This window comes from Hyaena hyaena, unplaced genomic scaffold, assembly GCF_003009895.1.
Source record: "Hyaena hyaena isolate Hyena2069 unplaced genomic scaffold, ASM300989v1 scaffold_119, whole genome shotgun sequence".
Lineage (NCBI taxonomy): Eukaryota > Metazoa > Chordata > Mammalia > Carnivora > Hyaenidae > Hyaena > Hyaena hyaena.
Window position 1 is genome coordinate 1,017,922 of NW_024080750.1, and position 20,938 is coordinate 1,038,859.

General features: G+C 50.4%; 1 protein-coding gene across 1 annotated transcript in view; it reads right to left on the reverse strand.

Annotated features, from left to right (window-relative positions):
- VAPB (VAMP associated protein B and C) overlaps window positions 1-14,651 on the reverse strand; it is a 54,140-nt gene extending 39,489 nt beyond the window's left edge. The window contains exon 1 of the mRNA XM_039236870.1: window positions 14,362-14,651. Within this exon, the coding sequence (XP_039092801.1) occupies window positions 14,362-14,419 (58 nt within the window). The 5' untranslated portion in view covers window positions 14,420-14,651. The remainder of the gene's footprint in view (window positions 1-14,361) is intronic.
- Between the last annotated feature and the right edge of the window lie 6,287 nt (window positions 14,652-20,938).

Consider the following 20,938-nt stretch of genomic DNA (forward strand, 5'->3'; position numbering starts at 1 on the left):
CCTGCTCACGCTGTCTCTCTCTCTCCTAGAAATAAATAAAACATTAAAAAAAAAAAAAGATTAAAAAAAATAAAAATAAAAAAAAATAAACCAGCCATAAGAGGAGATGTATTTACATGTATTTGAGTATGTGTACGAGTGTGTGTGTGCGCGCATGTCCGAGGGTTTCGTATTCTCAACGGTGTATAAATACTGTAGTTAAAATGGAAAATAAAAACTGACACTGTTTAAAAAAAGAAAAAACCACCGTGGCCCAATGTTGAAAGGCTCTGATCCGGGCCTACGAATTTTGAACAGACGTACGTGACCTAGGGAGCCAATGAATGCTTTAAAATAAAGAAATGGCACGGTCAAATTTCAATTTTAGAAAACTAACTCTGAAAACTGTGTGCAGGAGAGTCTGAAGGGTGAGGGACGTAGGGGGAACAGCAACAGAGCGGGGCCGCGGAGCCGCGGGCGGTGGCAGTGGGGGTAGAAGCAGCAAGGAGGTGCACGAGATGCTGGTCACAACGCGGTGAGCAGGCGTCGGGGGTGGGGCCGCAGGGCGAGCGGGAGAGGAGTCTGGGGCCTCTGATCGCCCAGCAGGGGGAAGGGCCATTCCCACGACACGGACACAGAAGCCGCCCTGAATGCGAGCCAGCGGGTGAGCCAGGAACGCGGCGTGGGACACGCAGAGTCTGAGGCACTTTCATGACAAGCAGGCAGGCAGGGGCGGCCGGGAGGCACAGCCCAGAGGTCTGAAGACCTGCTTGGAGATACAGATTTGGAAGTTTTCTCTGTGGGAGTGACAGCTGAAGGCACTGTTAATGAGAAACATGAAGAAACTGGTTAAATGGAGAAGACAGAGGACAGAGCCTGGGAAATGTCAACATCCAGTAAAAGAAACGATAAAGAGGTGGACAGCTGACCAGCAAAGTCAAAGATAAATGTCACAGACAGAAACCTGGTGAAGTACAGTCTCAGTGGAGTGGCGAGGGCTGAGCACCGACAGGGAAGTGAAGACGTAAACCAGTGACTGAGATTCAGAGTTTCCAGAGGTGCAGTTGCAATGGAAGACTGGGCCTTCGCGTACGCAGGGAGGCGTGTGGGACACGCGATTTCTTTCCAGGAAGGGAAGCTGAAGCCTGCTTGCGGGCACCAGGCAGGAGTTAAGTAGAAGAGAAGTGGGAGACACCAGAATGGGCTGACTAATGGAGCCAGATACACCTGTGATGGGAAAGGAACGGGTAAAGAACACAGGGTGAGGAGGTAGTTCTGCCTCTGAAACAGCAGGGGAGGGTGGGTGCGGAGAGAGGTCTGCAGGGGAGACAGGGAGACGCACCAGCATGGGAGCGAGCCCTGAAATCTCCCGAGCGCGGTGCACGCTGTCCATGTGAACCAGCCGCTCGCAGCCGGCTCCCCTTCCCGCCGGGGCCCCGATCCTCCAGCGCAGCCTCCTCCTCTCCCTGCTCCCCTTTCTCAACATCCTAAACCCAGACACCATCAACGCCCTGAGAACCTGCCACAGGCAGTGCGCTGTGCAAGGCACTGGGGTCTGGGGACGAGAGACACGGTCCAAAAAGGGCAAAGGTCTTGCTGATTAACGAGGAAGGGGGTCAAGAAACCAGACACGCCTGACTGTGGTAAGTGTGGGGCCACGCGGCCCAGCACAGTGAGAGCGCAGAGGGTGGCAGGGAGCAGTGAGACCGCAGGAGGAGTGGAGTCACTTCTGCGCGCTGGAGACAACATCCGAGGACCAGGAAGAAGGAAACAGGATGCTGGAGACCAAGGGCGACAGGCACGAACGATTTCCCAAGTCTTGTGAAAAAATCTAAGCTTCATTCTTCTGACAGCGGGCAGACATTTAACGATCTTAAACAAGCAAGAGATAAGCTGGGATCTGCGTCCCAAAGTGTCATCGGCACAGAAACGAGAGGGAAGACTCAGACAGGAGGGCCGGTTAAGAGGCTATTACAGTCATCGGGGGCACGAGGCAGCCACAGAGGGACAAGGAAGAAGGGGCACATCTGAGTCATGGGCTCTGAGTCATGGAACCGGTCAACTGCGTGGACACGGGCACGGCTCGCACGGCAGTCTCTGCAGGGAAGAGGAGCCGCGAAGGGAAAAAGACACGGGAGCGAAGGGTGTGGTGTGGAGCCTGCCGTGTCCCAGGTCCCCGTGGCCCCGTGTGTGGGCTCAGGTCAGGCCTGCGGCCCTCTGGCGGTCACTGGGTCGCCCGCAAGTGCCAAGGAGGAGCCCCCCAACAGGGGACGAGGGAGGACAGGGAGGGAAACTGAGAAGGAAAAGCAAGGAGAGGCAGAGAAGGGAACATCGGTCGCCCGGATCATGAGCAGCGGGACCCCTTGGGGAGCAGACACCAGTGGGCCCCTGGGCGGGAGAAGCCCACAGGGACCAGGCTGGGGAGCGGAAGCAGGGGTCGAAAGCAGGAGGGCGCGCGGCGAAAATGCAGTCGCGTCCGGATGCCGGGAAAATGGACACTCAGTGAGGCAAAGAAGGAACGTGCAGGGAGAAGGGAGAAGAAAGAGGGCGACCAAGACTGAGGTGGAAGAGACGACGCGCAGGCGCTTCCTGAAAATGCCGAAGCCGCCAGCCCTGCGCCCGCTGATGGGTGTGTAAAGAAAAAGAGAAACTGTCTTTGCAGGAAAAAGGCAACAAAGGCATTTACTTTTAAAAAAAATAATGATAAAATAAAATAAAAAGCCCCAAATGAGCAGATGCGGTTTTCTCGGGACTTCGCTAGAGGACCGCGCGTGTTCCCCCACCTCTGCCCTTCCCCGGCCGAGGCCGGAGGTCAGCTGGGCGCCCCGGTAACTGTGGTCCTTCTGTCCCCAGATTACAGGAGGGGTTCTGAATGAATCCAGCTGCAGACTCTCTAAGGAGTGATTCATGGCTTTCCTTCATCCAATTAGTAAAGCAGTGTCTGACTTTAAAAAGGTCAAAAAGCATGGATTTAGATTTTCAGAGCAGTCCATCAGGATACATTTATATGCCAACAAATCAATTCAACCAACAGAATGAGAATTCAAATAAGCCTCCACAAGGACAAACCTTTGGTTTTTCAGCAAATCCCTCTTTCTATTCTTATGTACGCTTCTATTTCAAATGGTCCTACAGCATACTAACAAGATGACCATGTCCAGGGTTGTGGTCTTTCTTTGGGGTCAGGGGAAGAAAAGAGTAAGAAAGGAATATATTCATTACTAGGTAAAAGAAATCAATCTAAAAAGCCTACATACTCCACGATTCCAACTCTACGACATTCTGGAAAAGAGAAAACTATGGAGACAGTAAAAAGATGAGCAGTTGCCAGGAGCTGGAGATAAGAGAGGGGAGAACAGGTTGAAAAGAGGAGTTTTAGGGCAATGAAATTACTTTTCATAATATTATCACGGTAGATACATATCATTATACATCATTATACATTCGTCCAAACCCAAAGAATGTCCACCACCAAGAGTGAACCATAATACAAGCTATGGACTTCAGGTGATGATAATGGGTCAGCGCAGGTGCATAAACTGTAACAAATGTGGGGGCGGGGGGGGGTGTGCTGTTAATAACCAGGGAGGCTATGCGCGTGGGAACAAAAGGTATATACAAAATCTCTGTACCTTCCTGTTAACTTTACCATGAATCTAAAACTGCTTCAAAAAATAAATAAACAAACAAATAAATAAATAATAAAAAGGAGGGGCACCTGGGTGGCTTAGTCGGTTGAGCGTCCGACTTTCGCTTGGGTCGTGATCTCGCGGTTCGTGGGTTCAAGCCCCGCGTTGGGCTCTGTGCTGACTGCCAGCTCGGAGCCTGGAGCCTGTTTCAGTCTGTGACTCCCTCTCTCTCTGACCCTCCCCTGCTCACGCTGTCTCTCTCTCTCTCTCCTAGAAATAAATAAAACATTTAAAAAATAGTAATAATAAAAAGGAAAGGCGGGGGTCTTAAAACATACCTGGAAAAAAAGAAGACATATTCTATTAGTCATTGCTGGGAAAAACTAAAGAAACAAAACCTACAAGAGTCTGCATTCTAGAAGAAAAAATAAAGCAGTTAGAAAATGAAGCACCTAAGAGTGAGACACAAAATATGCAAATGATATGCAATCTGTACAATCTGAGGAGATGCGAAAACAGCCAGATGAGAATGTCTCTAAGAATATTCAGGAAAAGTTGAGAGAATATGAACTGAGCTTTTAAACAGGAACAGGAGAGTCTGTTAACTAAATACTCGGGCACCACTAGAGGCAGGCACTACGGAAAATACAAGCCCCAGTCTCTGCCCTCAGGGGGCTTTCCGTCTTTCTGCTTCAGCTAAAATAAACTTTAATGTCACCTTCTCAAGGCTCGAGCTGGATGGAACAGCAAGTGATGGTCAGGTCGGGCCCCCTCACCCAACAGAAGAGGAAACCAAAGCCAGTGATAGCAGCAGAGGGCCTCCAAGTGACAGCCCGAGAGGGACAAAGCCTCCCTTTGTAATAGGACGGACACACACACACACACACACACACACACACACACGAGGCGCAGGCTGAAAGACTTTGGTGCCAGGTTCCCTCACTTCTAAACCAGAGGTGATGATAATCCTGCCTTCTCAGACAGGTATCATTCCTTTCCTTCCCTACTCTTCCTTCTTTCTACTCTAACTGCTGAATGATGCAACCCAAAGCTAAAATAGGACCAGCTACCTGACATTATCTGGGATCGCAGGCACTGAGAAAATAAAGGACTTCAAGTAGGCGGATGGGTGGTAGAAGCGAAGGTACAGTGATAATATTAGGACACGATTTTTAACACTAACTAATGAATGACATGGTCAGAAGTGATCGAGTTAGAACGTGAGTTCTTAGGGGAGAAAAGAATTGAAAGGTTTGTTTAAAGTCAGTCAGGCACTCTAAGTTTCCAGAACAGCCCTGCACTTCACGTCAGCCGTGCCGAGGAGGCCATTACGGGAATAAGACTAAAGGAAGCACCACCTCTCCTTTCTTCTCTTGTTTCTCTTTCAATTCTTGTCGAGTCCCACTGTCCTCTTTCCAGCCCCCCTTTCGTCTTCCTAACAACGAATTAAATAAGAAAACCTAGGGGTTCCTAGTCCGCCACGCGCCCACGTCGTGAAGGAAGAAATAGAGCCAACATAAGGATAAAGGGCACGTGCTTTGCAGTCAGACAGATCTTGGTTCAAATCCCAGCTCCGCCCCTAATTCAGGTTCATGAACCTGAATATCATAACCGTTTCCCCTTCCTAGGCTTGCTGTAAGAACGACATAAATGTGCAGGTACAGAAAAATGCCTCGCACACAGAATGAGCCCACCAAGTCATACATCTCAACTGCCACCTTCCCCGCGAGACTGAAGCCCCAGAGAAGAACACAGCCTTTTCTAGGATCCCAGGTGGAAACAGCCCATAAGTGCGCTGTACCCATGGTCTCCTCTCCTCTCAATCGCCTAGAGGCTGGGAGCTTTAAGAGCCAGGACTCCTCAGTCCCCAAACCAATGCCTGGCCCGCAGGAAGCTTCCAGTATGTGGTGGTGGAACCAACCCTCAGTCAGTCACGTCACATTCCACCAGACGAGAAGGGGTTGTCTGTCCACGAAGAAAACCTCAAAGGATGAACTGTGGAAAAGGAAGACACCCAACATATTCACAACTGGACAATCATCTATTATGCACACAATCATCACACCCACGCAGGTGTCTAAAGTCTCTCCACTTGGATGTGTCTGCTTGCAGGTCATCCCGCGGGGTAATGAGGCCATCCCCAAGGTACAACTCACACAGAATAAAACAGCATGTTTTGTTATACACCTTGAATTAGTCTCTTTCGGCATTTGAGAGACCTCTAGTTATATATTAATTTACCCTACTTGCTTCCTGCTGAAGGCAAGGGCCTGTCAGGACCACTCAGGACTAAAGGCTCTGCAGCCGCACCGGTAGAGCTGAGGGTGGCATCTACAAGGTCATTTGCGTTAGATATTCTGTCTTAATAAACACCCTTCAAACGCTTATAATACCCGCTTCACAAAACCGCAAACCTGTGACTTCCCTATCACACACACATTTCACACGACCGTCCGAAGACTCAATGACACAACTGCAAATTACTCGAAAGCTAGTGCCTTCTAAATATGCAGAATTACTAAATACCATCAAAACCTGATATAAAAAGAGAATATTCGGGGCACCTGGGTGGCTTAGTCTTGGTTAAGCGTCCGACTTTCGCTTGGGTCATGATCTCGCGGTTCATGGGTTCGAGCCCCCCGTCGGGCTCTGTGCTGACTGCCAGCTCAGAGCCTGGAGCCTATTTCAGAGTCTGTATCTCCCTCTCTCTCTGACCCTCCCTTGCTCACGCTGCCTCTCTCTCTCTCCTAGAAATAAAATAAAAATATTAAAAAAAAAATTACTTTGGTGACTTGATCCACTAGCTACATTTAATCTTTCTAGTAATAAATGACCATTTCAATTCAGTTCAGGCAAGTTTGTTGTAAAACATTAGCATTATACTGAGATAGGTAAAAAGGAAAAAGAAAACGAGTTCATAACAATGGGTTTTCTTTTTCCTTTTGTATCCCAAGATTGAGATACAAATAGGTATTAATAATTAGCTGTCNCTATTTCAGAGTCTGTATCTCCCTCTCTCTCTGACCCTCCCCTGCTCACGCTGTCTCTCTCTCTCTCTCTCCTAGAAATAAAAATATTAAAAAAAAAAAAAGAGAGAGAGAATATTCACAGGATAGACCAAAAAATGCTATGGAATCATCTATACGAACTCTGTAAAAAGTATGGTACAAAATCCCTCATAAAAAAACACTCCACAAAGAATAATTCCTAATTAAATAATGTTCTTAAGACATTATCCTGACAGCTACTAACACTTCCTTAATGGTTATGAATCCTCTGCACTCCTCCCCCAGGAATGAGTCCCTTTATGAGTTCGTTCCAAAGAGCTAACAGGGATATACCGGAAAGAAACGGGCTTTGGCACCAGACAAAGCGGGGTCAAACCCCCGCGCTGCCGCACACCACGCAGCTTCGACCAGGGGCGCGCCGTCTAACCACTGCCTAATTGACTGGCCTCACAGGACTGCGGCGCGGGTCGAACAAGATAAAGAATGAAAGCATCTACCACAGTCCTTGCACTCCATGAACTATCTCCTGGGAAATTAAACCTTTATCTTCTAGAAATGTCCTTTCTTCCCCTACCTTCGCTTTTCCCGAACATCAGCACGCCACTAGAGCCGCTGCGTTTAGCCCCACACTCGACCCAGAGGGGAGCAGGGGAGTCCAGCACTTGGCGCCCCCTTACAAGTAAATATGCCATCTGCTCCCAGCTCCGTAGGTTCAGCTTTCCATTCCACACCACTCTCCGGAACTCTACAGCCATTAAGGACAATCCAAGCAATTCACAGTTGTAAAGGCTCCAAGCTGCATCACAAGCAATTTACTTCCAGGTATGTGGCCCAGGGGTCCATTCCACTGCCTTAAAGAGCAATCAAAAAGACACAAACAGTCTCTATCTCTCCCCAAATATTTATCTCCCTCACCACCCTTCCCAGATAGGCTGAGGTTGTAGGAGCCTACTGAACTGCCAACTGTGTGCTAATTCAAACGTATCACCAGTTACCTGTAAGAACGAGGACCCACCAGCAATACTGTGTGCCCATGTGCACCTGCGCGCGCGCGCGCGCGCGCGCACACACACACACACACACACACACAACCACAAAGTCTGACTGAACACATTATCTGACACTGATGAAAAGAAATACTAACCTACTCATCAAAACCTGATGATGCTAGCCCTCTGAAAGGATAAAGGAAAACTCTCAGGTGGTGTTTCTACAGCTTTACAGCTCTGCCCACAAGGTTATTACAAGAAAGCACTTCAGGACGGTTCTGCATGGAGCCACGCCGTTTCCTCAATGATGTTTTCCCACGCGAGGCAGGGACCCTGCAGCACTCCAAGGAGTTCTGTTAACACATTTAACATTTTGAAAAATAGATATTCTAGAGATACTTTTCTGCCACACTGATTTTTTAAAAGAATAATCTTAAAATGTCTGTCAAGTCCAGTAACCTTGTTTCCATAAACAAAGCTTTTTTAAACAACTCTTGTTTCCGTAAAGCCAGCAGCCCAGGCCTGCCAGGTAAGAACTTCAAAGCCACATACCCACTGAGCAAGGGCCAAGGCGATCCCAGATACACTTGGCTGATGACAGCCTGAAAGGGGTCTAAAATGACAGAAAACGAGGAAGCAAGCCTAGAAACCATAATGTGACTTTGTTTTTAACACAATCCCTGCTGCAAAATAACGGTGCAGAAGGCTTTTATTTTATTTTATTAAAGACCCTCTATGGCAACCTTGTCTTGACTAATGGAACTCGGTGCTCTCTGTTCGTCTTTCTATCATCTTGCTGAAAGCTGTGCTCGTTTGTTCCAAATCATGGTCATCCATCAGGCGGCAAAGTTTTCAAATACAAATGGGGAACGGATGAGGCAATCTTGGAGATAATTCCTTATGTAAAAATTCAAGTTTCAGATTTTAAAAATCGAGCCTCGGGGTAGTACGTAAGTGACAACCAATATTTTTGGTTTACTCCCTTGACTCTTCCCCCAATTTTCAACTCTGTGGTGGTAATATCGCAGGGTCAAAGTTCCCAGCATCTTGTCCTCAGTATTAGAAAAAAAGATGCTATCCAATTGTAGTAAATAAAAGACAGTGTTAATAATGTTTAAGAGTTCATCTCTTCAATAAGCATCAACTCAGACTAATTATTTTAATAAACCCACACAAAGATGCAGAGCTACCAGTAATTATGAAGGTAACTACGACACATGTTACAACCACACACATCAAGGACCGATCACCATTCTTCAGATAGAAGGACACGGCCAAGTCTACCCCTTTTTCCCCCTAAGGAGTTAACCGTGAAGAAGATAAGTAACTGAATAAAAGAAAGTTAACTTCTGGTTCACATTTTTCTCCAAGGAACATAAACTCAGAAGTAAATTGGACAATCTAAGAAGATTTAAGTTTGATTAAAGCTTAGTAAGTTTAATGCCACTTGCTTTTGGTGAGCAAGCTGGTTGATAATGAAATAAATGAAGATAATCTATTCAGGATGGATTTCAGCCACTACCGTAAAGAATCTTCCACACACTGCGACACTTTGTTGTGCTGTAAAACACAGTCTGTTCTATGTGACCATGAAATGTTAAGGAAATCAGTGTTATACTAAAGCTAAAGAATTAATGTTGTACTTAGCATCTGAAAGATAATTAGTACACGGAACTGACTATATCTACAGGGTTTTATACTTTCTGGCTTCCTAAACAATATTAAGTTACACATTAACTTAAGGGGATGGACTAAGGATTCCAAGCACGCTTTCTTCACACAAAAGACAGTGTCGCTAACCTATCTTCCATCTACAGTGCTCAGGTTCCTATCTTCTCCCCAAAGTGGTCACTAACCACACCAATCTGTTGGCGCCATCTCTAGCGGCCAACAGTGAGGCTTCCTCAAGGCCACTGGTTTAGCCTCAGAATAAAGCAAAGATCCACAGTGGGTTTAAACCCTAACGAATCAGCTATGAGGACGGTTAACAGACCACCGTCATATGACTGTATCACGGGCAGGAGGGGTGCTAGGATGTGAAGGAGGATTACGCCTTGGACAATGACCAAAAAAACACAAGACCTACTATTTACCACAGATGGAATCTGATAGAAGGGGACAGAGAGGAGAAAGAAGAGACACAAAATGCCCCCAAAGTGACCTGTTCAGAAAGCTGCCTCTGAGCTGGGCAACAAGTGGGACCTCAGAGTTAGGAGAGGCAAAGGAAAGGAATAATTAGGCCTTAAAAGAAGTGAGATCAACAGGAAGAGCAAAAATACAAAGCACATGTTTCACAGTTTCCAAAGCCCTAACCCTTCCAGAAAGTTCGCCCACTCCATCCTCCCATCCAAAGGAGCATCTACATTTTCAACAGGGCAGATGCCACGGTGTCTGCTTCTTCCAGGAAGCCTGCAGTCCTTCTCCTCCTAATACTTAACACCAGGCAGCGCCGGCACTTTCTAGAAGTCTAGAAGACAAGGTCACATAAGTCTATGCTCTCTTTACCCCCCTAACATCCTTAACTTCAGCATAATCACAAACGTCCAAGATGTGGGGCGCCTGGATGTGGACGGCTCAGTTTGTTGAGTGTCCAACTCCTGGTTTTAGCTCAGATCATGATCTCATGGTTCTTGAGTTCAAGCCCCACATGAGGCTCTGCACTGGCAACTTGGAGCCTGCTTGGGATTCGCGCTCTCTCTCTCTCTCTCTCTCTCTCTCTGACCCTCTCCCACTCACACACACTCTCTCCTCTCTCAAAATAAACTCAAAAAAAGAAAAAAATGTCCAAAATGAAAAAGAACCCAACATATATAATCCCATTTCATCCCAGGCTGCATTTAAAAGATGGTTCTTGGTTCTTGGGGGGCGCCTGGGTGGCTCAGTCAGTTAAGCCTCCAACTCCGCTCAGGTCATGATCTCACTCAGGTTCGTGAGTTCGAGCCCCGTGTCCAGCTCTGGGCTGACAGCTCAGAGCCTGGAGCCTGCTTCGGATTCTGTGTCTCCTTCTCTCTCTGTCCCACCCCTGCTTATGCTCTCTCTCAAAAATTAAAAAAAAAGAAAAAAAAAAAGATGATTCTGGGGGCGCCAAGGTGGTTCAGTTGGTTAAGCGTCAGACTATAGATTTCGGCTCAGGTCATGATCTCATGGTTCGTGGGTTTGAGCCCCACAGCTCAGAGCCTCCTTGGGATTCTCTCTCCCTCCCTCCCTTTCTGCCCCTCCCCCCCTTTCTGCCCCTCCCCAGTTACGCACATGAGTACACAAGCTTTCTCTCTCTCTCTCTTCAAAATAAATAAATAAATGAATGAATGAATATTTTTTTAAAGTAAATAAAAGATGATTCTTTCCTTCCTTTAAAAGATAATTAACTCTTAGGGGCAGCTGGATGGCTCAATGGTTAAATGTCCAACTCTTGGTTTCAGCCTAGGTCACGATCTCACAGTTCGTAGGACAGAGCCCCACATTGGGCTCTGTGTTGACAGCTTGGGATTCTCTCTCTCCCTCTCTCTCTGCCCCTCCCCTGCTCTCCCATGCATGTTCTCTCTCCTTGTCTCTCTCAAAATAAACTTTAAAAAAAATAAAAATAAAAGATGATTAACTTTTTTCCTTTGGATGATAAGTTGTGCTATTTTAGGCATTTTAATTATTGCCTTGTGACACATGGGTGGCCCAGTTGGTCAGGCATCCAACTTTGGCTCAGGGCATGATCTCATGGTTCATGAGTTTGAGCCCCACGTCCAGCTCTGAGCTGAAGCCTGCTTCCAATTCTGTGTCTCCCTCTCATTATGCCCCTCTCCAACTCATTCTCTCTCTCTAAAATAAATAAACATTAAAAAAATTTTTTAAATTAATTATTGCCTTATTAAGTTAGCTTGCAGGTTTGATTCATCGAAGAGAACCACCTGAGGTCAGAGCTTGGAAGAGATCAGTTAAAAGCAGCAATTCTCACCCTGAAATGAATGAACTCTACACAGCAAGCCAGAGTGATGAGCCTCTATTCTAAATTGTCTTAGTGCTCAGCTTAAAACACATCAATCTATCTCATCAAGCAGCTGACATGCCTGCAGATGCCTCTTCTGAAGCCATTAGCCAACAGCTTTCAACAATCTGACACCATGACTACTCTTGGACCACTCCCCTAGCAAAAATATCCCGTCACTTTGGCCATTCATTACTTTGGCCAACCCAGGGCCAGAAGGTCACCGTTTCTCTTGCTACACCTTACAGGTAAAGACGTTGAAATGATGAAACCACGTGTCTAAACACAACCGCCAATCTCTGTAAAACACGGGCGTTTACAAAGCTGCCAAACAGCCATGACACCGCTCTGAAGCAACAACAGAACTTTCTACGGGAAGCAGTAGACGTGAGTTCCATCCCATGGACTGAGTTCACCCCATGCTTTGAGAATGAAGTTGCCAGCACAATATGGGACACCTTTAAGCGGAAGGAACAAAAACTTCAATTTTCTCAAATTGGTACCTTTTCCAGAACACTGCAGGAGAGCACTTACTGGGGGCAGGCTCGGGGGATGGGAATCAATCAAGGGACTCGCTCAGGAGAAGCAACACAATTTGAATTTGGAGATGGGCTGTGTCATGCAGAGGCGGCCTCAGGACCTTCTTCCCCTAGCATCTGGCCTCACCTCCTCCCCTGCCTTCCAGCCCCAGAGACTGCTCTTTGCTTCGCTCTCAGAACTCCTAGTGGCCTCCCAAAGGGGCTCAGCCGTCTCAGCCTTCTTGCCTCTAGACCTGGCATTCCCTCTGCCTGACATGCTCCCCACCCGTTTCTTCTTCTGGTCTGCTTCCATTTGACCCTTAAACTCAGCTCAAATGACATCTTTTACGGGAGCTGCCCTCCCTAGTGCTCTCAGAGCACCATGATTCCCGAAGGTCACTGCACTGTCCTGGCTGATTCTGTCGTCTGCCCCCTTCCCTGCACTTAATCCTGGGGTGCGGGATTGAGGGGGAAGGTGATTCATCTCCCCTGGCTTCTGACGCATGGATCAGGCAGTCAGTAAAGGGCTGTGAACCAAAGGAATGGATGTGCCGATACTCAGGAGTGGCCGCCCGTGCTTCTGGGGTAGAGACCCTCAGACAGTTGGAGTGGAAACCGTCACCCTCCCCCCCCCCCACTTTCACTGTAGCTGCTGGGACTCCCTTCCCAGCCTGGCTGCCCCAGAAAAGGGCCCTGGGGACGTCACACAGGCCACAGCACGGCCACAGAAGGACAATCCAACTTAGGGTTGTGGGGCTTTTCTGTTTCTGCTTAATTTTTCATTTTGACCGGAAACTCTTTGGTTCTTTACACACTGAGAAGCATTTCAGGTTGCTATTTTGGGAGGGAACGTGACAGCCGCAGTTCTAAAGTATTTCTCAGGGGTCACACAGCCTAACTGTTAAGACTGTGAGCTCCGGGGGCACCTGGGTGGCTCAGCTAGCTGGGTAAGGATTCAACTCTTCATTTCCGCTCAGGTCATCTCACGGCTCATGGGCTCGGTCCCCACATCGAGCTCTGCACTGACAGTGCGGACACTGCTTGGAATTCTCTCTCTCTCTGCCCCTCCCCCGTGTGCTCGCCCTCTCCCAAAATAAATAAATAAAACAAGAAAAGAGTGTGAGCTCTGAAGCCTGAGTTCAAATGTGTCACACACCAACAGAGTAACTCTGGGCAAGCCAGTTACTGACTTACCTCCTGCCCGCACACAGGAAGCGGGGCGCCTCCGGGCCGCATTCACTCCACAAACACGCACCGAGACCCCCGTGGCGCCCGAGCCACCCGCACAAAGTATACTCTCACCCGCGTCGCCTGCTGGGTCTCGTCACCGGCCTCCGCCCTACCTGGAACAGTTTCGTTCGCGGGCTCGTCGCCCCTGGTGAGAAGGGAAGCTCTAGGGCCGCCGGGGGCCGGACTCCTGCGCATTCCCGCGGTCTCCGGGGCTCGGCACCGAGCGAGCACGCACCTCGACGCCCTGGGAACGGAGGCGCGGGCAGGCCTGACGCGGTCCCCTGCGCCCCTCGGCGCTTACACCTCGGTGCCGAAGACACATGGCAAGTGCAAAGCTGCGTGTCGCAAGGGGCCCTGGCTGGCCACGGGCACACGTGGCGCCCGAGGCTCCCCCCGCACCCCACCCCCGACGGCGGCACGGACGGGAGCCTCGGGCACGAGGAAGGCAGGAGAAGGCAAGTCGGGCGCCGTCGCGTCAGGACTGCGGGGGCTCTTTCCGTTCATTTGCGCCACAGACGCGGACCGGGCTCGCGACAAGGGCCGGGCACACGGCAGAGGCACGGCCGAGTCCTGTCCTCAAGGCGCTTCCCGTCTAGCGTGGGGACGGGAGCACACAAGTGCGTAAAACGGCCCTTGGAGGTGCTGTGAGCGCCGTGCGGACGCGGAACACGGGTGTCACGGAGAACGACCGCCGGTGTCCGCCGCGGGGCGGGGGGAAGGGTTCGGAGCGGGCCTCTCGGGGGCGGCGACAGGTGGGCGAACCCCGGGACAGGTCGGCCCCGCGGGAGGGGCGTGGGGGGAACAGCTGACCCTCGGCCGGAAGACCCCCGAGCGGACGGCGAGCGCGGGGAGGCCCGGGGCGCCCGGGCTGCCCGACGGGCTCAGTGCGCTGGGCGGGCGCGCCGTCGGGCGGGGCGGGGACCGCGGGCCGCGCGGGGACCCACGTCACCGCCGCGCCGCCGGGGCCTGCGGGCGGGGGCGCGGGGCGGCGGGGCCGGGCCCGCGGCCGAACATGGCGGGCCGCCGGCTTACCTCGGAATTTGAGCTCGTGCTGCGGCTCGAGGCTCAGGACCTGCTCCACCTTCGCCATGTTCCTCAGCGGCGGGGCACCTCTGGCGGGGAGACCCCTAAGAGGTCACCGGAGGCGGGAGGCGTTAATGCTGCGCCCCCTTTAAATTTGGGAAGGGGGGGTCGGCCGGGATGGTGGCGGGGGTCGTCTACGGGGTGCGCGCGGGGGGGCGGCCTAAGCGGTGCAGGCGCAGGGGCGGAGGGCGAGGGCGAGGCCGCGGTGCCCGGCGAGCGCACGGCACGCACGCACGCACGCACGCACGCAGCGACGCACGCACGTACGCACGCAGCGGGCTGGCCGGTTCGGCCCTGCGCGCCTCGGGCGGCGGGAAGCTGCGCGCGCGTAGCCCCTCCTGGAGCTGTGCGCAGGCGCGGCGTTGGCCGCGGGGCGGGGCGGGGCGACAGGGGGCGGGGCTTCGGGCAGGCCTGGGGGCGGGGCTGGTCCGGGACACTCAGAACTGAAGAGAGTCATCTCGAAGGTTATTTATTCAGGACCCTTGGGGGGCCAGCCGTTGCGTAAAGTGCTTTCCTCCATAAAAAGAAACTTCCACTTTTCCCTTGCTTATGTAGCGCCAGGCACTGGTAGAGACTTTGAATAATAGTGAAAGTACCATTTATTCTTATTGTAAGCACGTTTATAAGTGAATGGTGTGTGCTAGGCACTGTGACATACGGTAAGCAATAAATAAACAGTAAACTACCAACAACTGCTTGCTTCTTTTGTGCCACTCTGCTGAACACTTTCAATAACAGCATCGAATGTAAGGAAAGCTACTCTCCAATAAATGTTTACCGTGTAACAAGCTGTGTGCCGCATCCTTTGTTAGTAGATGCAACAAATATTTACAAATACACCGATCAGAGAAATTGACCTGCTCCCTACCCGGTAACTAGAACCGGTTGGAAGGGCAGCCTTTGGAAAAATAACCACGTAAATAAACTATGTTATTAAAGATTGCTGGGAACCCAGATCTGCTTGGCCTCTAAAGTGGACGCTCCATTATTGTCATTTACATATTATGTCATTATGTACTGTTTACTACATACAATATGTGTTCTCAATAGTCTCCTATATATACGTATGTAGAAGAAACAAACAGCAAATAGTTAAAATTGACCCTACTCTGGTGGGCATCTGGGTATTCTTTGTACTATTCCTTCCGTTTTTCTATATACGTGAAATTTTCCATAATAAAAAAGTTTTTTAAAAGATAATCTTTGTCTTTTAACTAGAGCATTTGGTCCATTTACACTTATTATATTTACTAATATACATCGGGATTTATTTCTATCTCTTATTTTGTGCTTTCTATTTCTAAAATGTATTTTGAAAGACGTGCTTGTTTTTTTCTTTTTCCTCTCCTTTCTTCTCTAGGGCTGTTGGTTTTTTACCCTCATTCTCTTTTTCTTCTTCTTATACACTATTTCTGCTGTTTTCTTGATTACCCTAGAAACTGTGACATGGGTATTTATGAAAGTCCAATGTTTAAAATGTCTTTACCACGCTCTCTTAAAATATAAGGACTTTGGGACACATGAACTCAAACTACCCATCCCCGAAATTACATGCCTTCATTATAGTGCATGTCAGGTTGACTTTTTTTCCGTTTCATGCCATGAGTCATTACTAAGTTGTTTTAGGGGCATCTGGGGGGCTCAGTCAATTAAGCGTCCGACTTTGGCTCAGGTCATGATCTCACAGTTTGTGAGTTCGAGTCCCGCGTTGGGCTCTGTGCTGACAGCTCGGAGCCTGGAGCTTGCCTCGGATTGTGTCTCCTTCTCTCTCTCTGGCCCTCCCCCGCTCACACTCTGTGTTTCTCTCTCTCTCAAAACTAAATAACATAAAAACAACAACAACAACAACAAAAAAACCTGGCACTCCACACCCACTAAACAATACCCCCTCACTCATTTCCCTAGACTTGTGACTCCTCCGTGTCTTTCTCTTCTGGCTTTTACATTTTTCCATGACCTGATTAACCATTCCCTTCTACTAAATTACCTTTGTCAAGATAACCGTTGTAATGTCTGCTTTCCTGGCTACACCCTCACCGACACTACTTGGTACCAAGAGTGGTCCCAGGACACAGAGTCTCGAAGAAGGCATTCGGGGACCAATTTGGTCACGTCATCCTGCCAGACTGCATTGCCAGTGGGACGTGGACTCCCGGAAGGGTTGGGCTGCCGCGATCGCGCACCAGCTTGTAAGAGCCAAAGGTGCACATCACCTCTCAATTCCGCTCAGTGACATCCCATAAGTTGCTTCAAATCAGTCATGGTGGGAGTGTTTGCACCACAGAAATCTGCAAAAAACTACAAATCAGAGTTATATTTTTTCCTCCGGAGAGCTAGGTTAGCGCACAGCACATGTTACAAGGAACCTACAAGTCATACTTGGTGGCATCACTGAGGAGTACGTTTCCAGCTGCATTTGATTGTGACAGGTGCCCAAAGAAGGGCCTCGGAAAGCTGGGTGGCTATTGCACTTAGGTAGCAGTGAGGACAGAGGACTGCAGCGTGGGCCAGCTGCACCCCGGGGCGCTGGAGCTATTCCAGAAAGGAAGTGGTAAGCTCTTCAACTCTTAGCTTAAGTCACGGTCAGAAAACCAGGGAGATTGTATGGAGCCCTACAATAATCCCCTATTTCTAGTAGCTGAAAATCACGCCCAAAAGTTAACCCCTAGGGGGGTTGCAGAATTACAACCTCAGTGGAATTCACAGATTTGCCAAAACCTCAGCAGTACCTTTGGATGTCTGCTTTGTCCTGCTAAGAAATGACCAGAGAGCACGAATGTACCCTGAGCGGCAGCCGGGGCCAGGGACACGCACGGCGGAGCTGGGTGACGTGAGAAGGAGGTGCGGAGAGCAGGGACGTGGATGGTCCTGGGGACGGGAACAGTGAGAAGGTACTGGTGTCCCATGCGCATGCTCACCTGAGGACACCCACTAAAGCGGTGGCTCTCCGATAACCAAGGGGACAAGGTGACACATCTTGCGGATGACAATCTCTTCTCCCAGCTGTGCCGTTACTCGCTCACCGGGCTTATTTACAAAGTGACCACGGTGGCAGATGAGGAAGTTCTGGGTGGACCCAGAGGTCCCTCATCAAGCTGACTGGCCACCGGCACCGCTGAGCGCCTGCCGTCACCACGGGGAACACTAACCCCTTTCCTGGGGAGGGATGCAGGCTAAACCTGACCTTGGACACCTGCCAATGTGACCACTTAGCTATGTAAAAAAACAAAGCAGGGCTTACAGACCCAAACAAAAGAAGCACAAAAATCTGAACTGAAAAACTCCTGAAACAGGGGCACCTGGGTGGTTCAGTTGTTGGGAGTGTCTGACTTCAGCTCAGGTCATGATCTCACGGTTCGGGAGTTCGAGGCTCGTGGCAGGCTCTGTGCTGACAGCTCAGAGCCTGGAGCCTGTTTCGGATTCTGTGTCTCCTTCTCTCTCTGCCCCTCCTCCGCTCATGCTCTGTCTGTCTCTCTCTGTCTCTCAAAAATAAACATTAAAAAGACTTTTAAAAAACCTTCTGAAACAGGTTTATCAGCAGCCTAAGGGAAAATTAGTGACTGCAAGAGAGATCTGAAGAAATATCCATGATGTGGGACATAAAAATGAGAGATTAGGCTATGATAGAGAAGTAAAGAGATGTGTAGAATATGTCTTACAGACCTCTCTCTCTCTCTCTAGCACAGCCTACAGTAATAAATGCATTTTATTTGTGACTCACTACGTAGATATATGTATAAGTGTGTTAATCAATACAACCGAAACAAAAGCTTCATGAAATAATACAATACACTCTTACATTTGCTATTTATTTTCTTTCTCAGCGCTGGTAACAACCTCCTGAATTGATTTTATAAGTCACTCTTGGGAAACAACTACAGTTTGAATAACACTGGTCGAATAAACTACTGGTCCACCATCCAGAAGCAAACAGTGAGAGACTCGGCGGAGGCAATATTTGTAGGACAGGTGGTCACACCTGCTCAAATACGGACGTGATGCCAAGTGAAATACGCCAGATGCGAAAGGGCCACTGCTGTATGATTCCATTTAGGGGAGGTGTCGAGAACGGTCAGGTTCACAAAGACAGAAAGGAGAGCAGTGGTTACTGGGGGTCGTAGCGGGGAGTCATTGCTTCATGGGCGGAGACTTCCAGTTTTGCAGGTGGATGGGGACATGGCTTCACAACGTGAAGGGCCTAACCCTTGCCCAGACAGGGGCCCCCACCCCCCACCCCAGCCTCTGGCGGGAGAGCGTGGGAGCAACTGCCTTCTCAGTGGAGGGTCTCAGGGAACAAGGTGGATGCTGGGAGGCTTGGGGGGGCAGGGAAGACCCTCGCTTTTACCGTTCTCACCCCCAGAAACGAGCACTCCCACTACCCAGACCCCCCTTGGCTCTTCATTCCCGACCGTGAGCAGCCGGGCTTGGAACCTTGGTCCCCCTCTCTGTGCCTGGCACGTAAAAGGTGCTCAATAAATGTTTGATGAATGAACGAAATAATGTAATTAAGAATTTGGGGAGGGGGGAGTTGGAGGAGTCTTTTGAATCCTTAGGACTTGTCCCCAAGCACCCACAAGGCCGCATTTGCATACAAATAATTGATATTCTAATTACAAATCATTTGTATTGATTTATTAAGCAGATCCCCAAAGGATCTCTAGAAGATAATTAGATTCCTTGCTCCTCAGGGGTAAGGAAGGCATATTTACCTCACTGTCCCCCAAGGCAGCATGGGGAGGAAGAGCAACATGATGAATGTTTGATGAGGCAGAGAGAGAGCATGGTCTCATTGGGTCCCCACACATCATTTCCAGGGTGTTAGGGGTTGAGGGAACAGGTAAGGTGTGTGTGTGTGTGTGTGTGTGTGTGTGTGTGTGTGTGTTCATGCGTACGTACAATCTGCATACCTCTCCTTTCTCCAAGCCCCAGCCGATGTCCACCTTCATTGGAGGGGTGCATTGGCTGAGGGCGGGGACCCCTGTTTCTCCAGCCAGGAGACAAAGCAAAGCAAGACAGTCTCCCGTGGCCCCTCCAGGGAGTGAGTGGGGGCCGGGAGTGTTACCCTTCTCCCCATCTTCTCTGTCTGCCTCTCCCCAGCAACCCCAAATAAATGACAGCAGCACGTAAAATATATCTGTAGCTGCAGGTACAGACGCAGATCTTTGCCCACCTGCACGCACCGGGGAAGGCATCCTTACAGAGCCGGGCTGTTTCCACCGATACAACACGGTGCCTGCTCGGTGAGCGCAGCGCCCGCCCCCCACCCCCCACTGTCCCACTGACCCACAGGGCAGCGCCATGGCCCTGGGGGACCAGGAGCCCTGTGGCAGCCTGGCTGGCAGTGTCAGAGGAGAAGGAAGTTGCCCTGCTTGCCTTACCCCTAGCAGGTGGGGAGAGGCTGGGGGCTGAGGTCAAGGGGAAGAGAGGATGCAGGGAGAGAGGCAAGGGGGGGAGAGGAGAAGGAAAGAGGGGGGGAGAGGGGGGAAGGAGGGAGGGGTGGAGGGAGGGGAAGGAGAATGGAGGGGAGGGGGAGGGAAGGGAGAGGAGAGAGAGGGAAGGGCGGAGAGGAAAGGAAGCAGGGTGGGGGGCTTTAAATACTGGCTCCTCTGGTTACGCTTCCCTGTGCTCCACCCCAGGGCTTCTCCGGGGGCTGTTCCCACTTCTACCTGGAGGACAAACCAAACTGGCGGCGACTGCGGCTAAAGCAATGGAAATGTCCTCCTGGAATCCGAATCGCATCGAATCACATCAAATCGTTGCTGAAGCCCCAGCATTTCCCCCAGGGACAGGCCTGCTCCTTGGGGCAAGAGCCCTACAGCCCGGTTCCCGCCCTGCCCAAGAGGGACCTTAGGAAGGTCGCAGAGTTGGCTGGCAGTGCCCTCCAGCCAAAGCCCCCAGGGACACACCTGTCATTGGAGGGGTGGGGTCTGATGTGGGAGGGGAGGAGGGAGGCAGCCTTACACAGGGGTGGGGAGGAAGTGACGGGGGTGGTGGTGGTAAGGAAGTGGGGTGTTGCCCTGGGTTGGGTGCTGCCCAGACAGGTAGGTGTCTGGTTGGCTAGGTTCCCAGGAACGGCGGCCCAGTGCCAGCCTACAGCCGATGGGCAAAGCACCAGCCCTGATGGTCGTCGCTCACATTAGCCGGGAGAGGGGGTGTCTGGCCAGTTTGGGGGGTTGTTCTTGCTTTTGTCTGGCCCGGAAGGAGCATGGGCGGGGCTTGGTTTTGCCTTGACCCATGGGAGTCACGCGTGGCGCCCTGTGCAAGTGTGTTCAGCAGGAGGAAGGGCACCAGCACCAGCTGCAGGGATGGCGGCTGCTCTGTCCCCCAGGCTGTGCCTGTCCCCTTCCGCAGGCCGGGGGCGACGGTCCCTCCCAGATTTGGGGACAGTGAGAATGAATGAGAGTGAGCTTCTTAGTGCCACGTGGGGAGCACGTGGCAAGCCCTGGATCAAACATTAGCTATTATCATGAGGCGCATTTCAGAGAGTTCCCCAGGTCACATCTAGAGGCCTGTGAGCTGGGAGCCT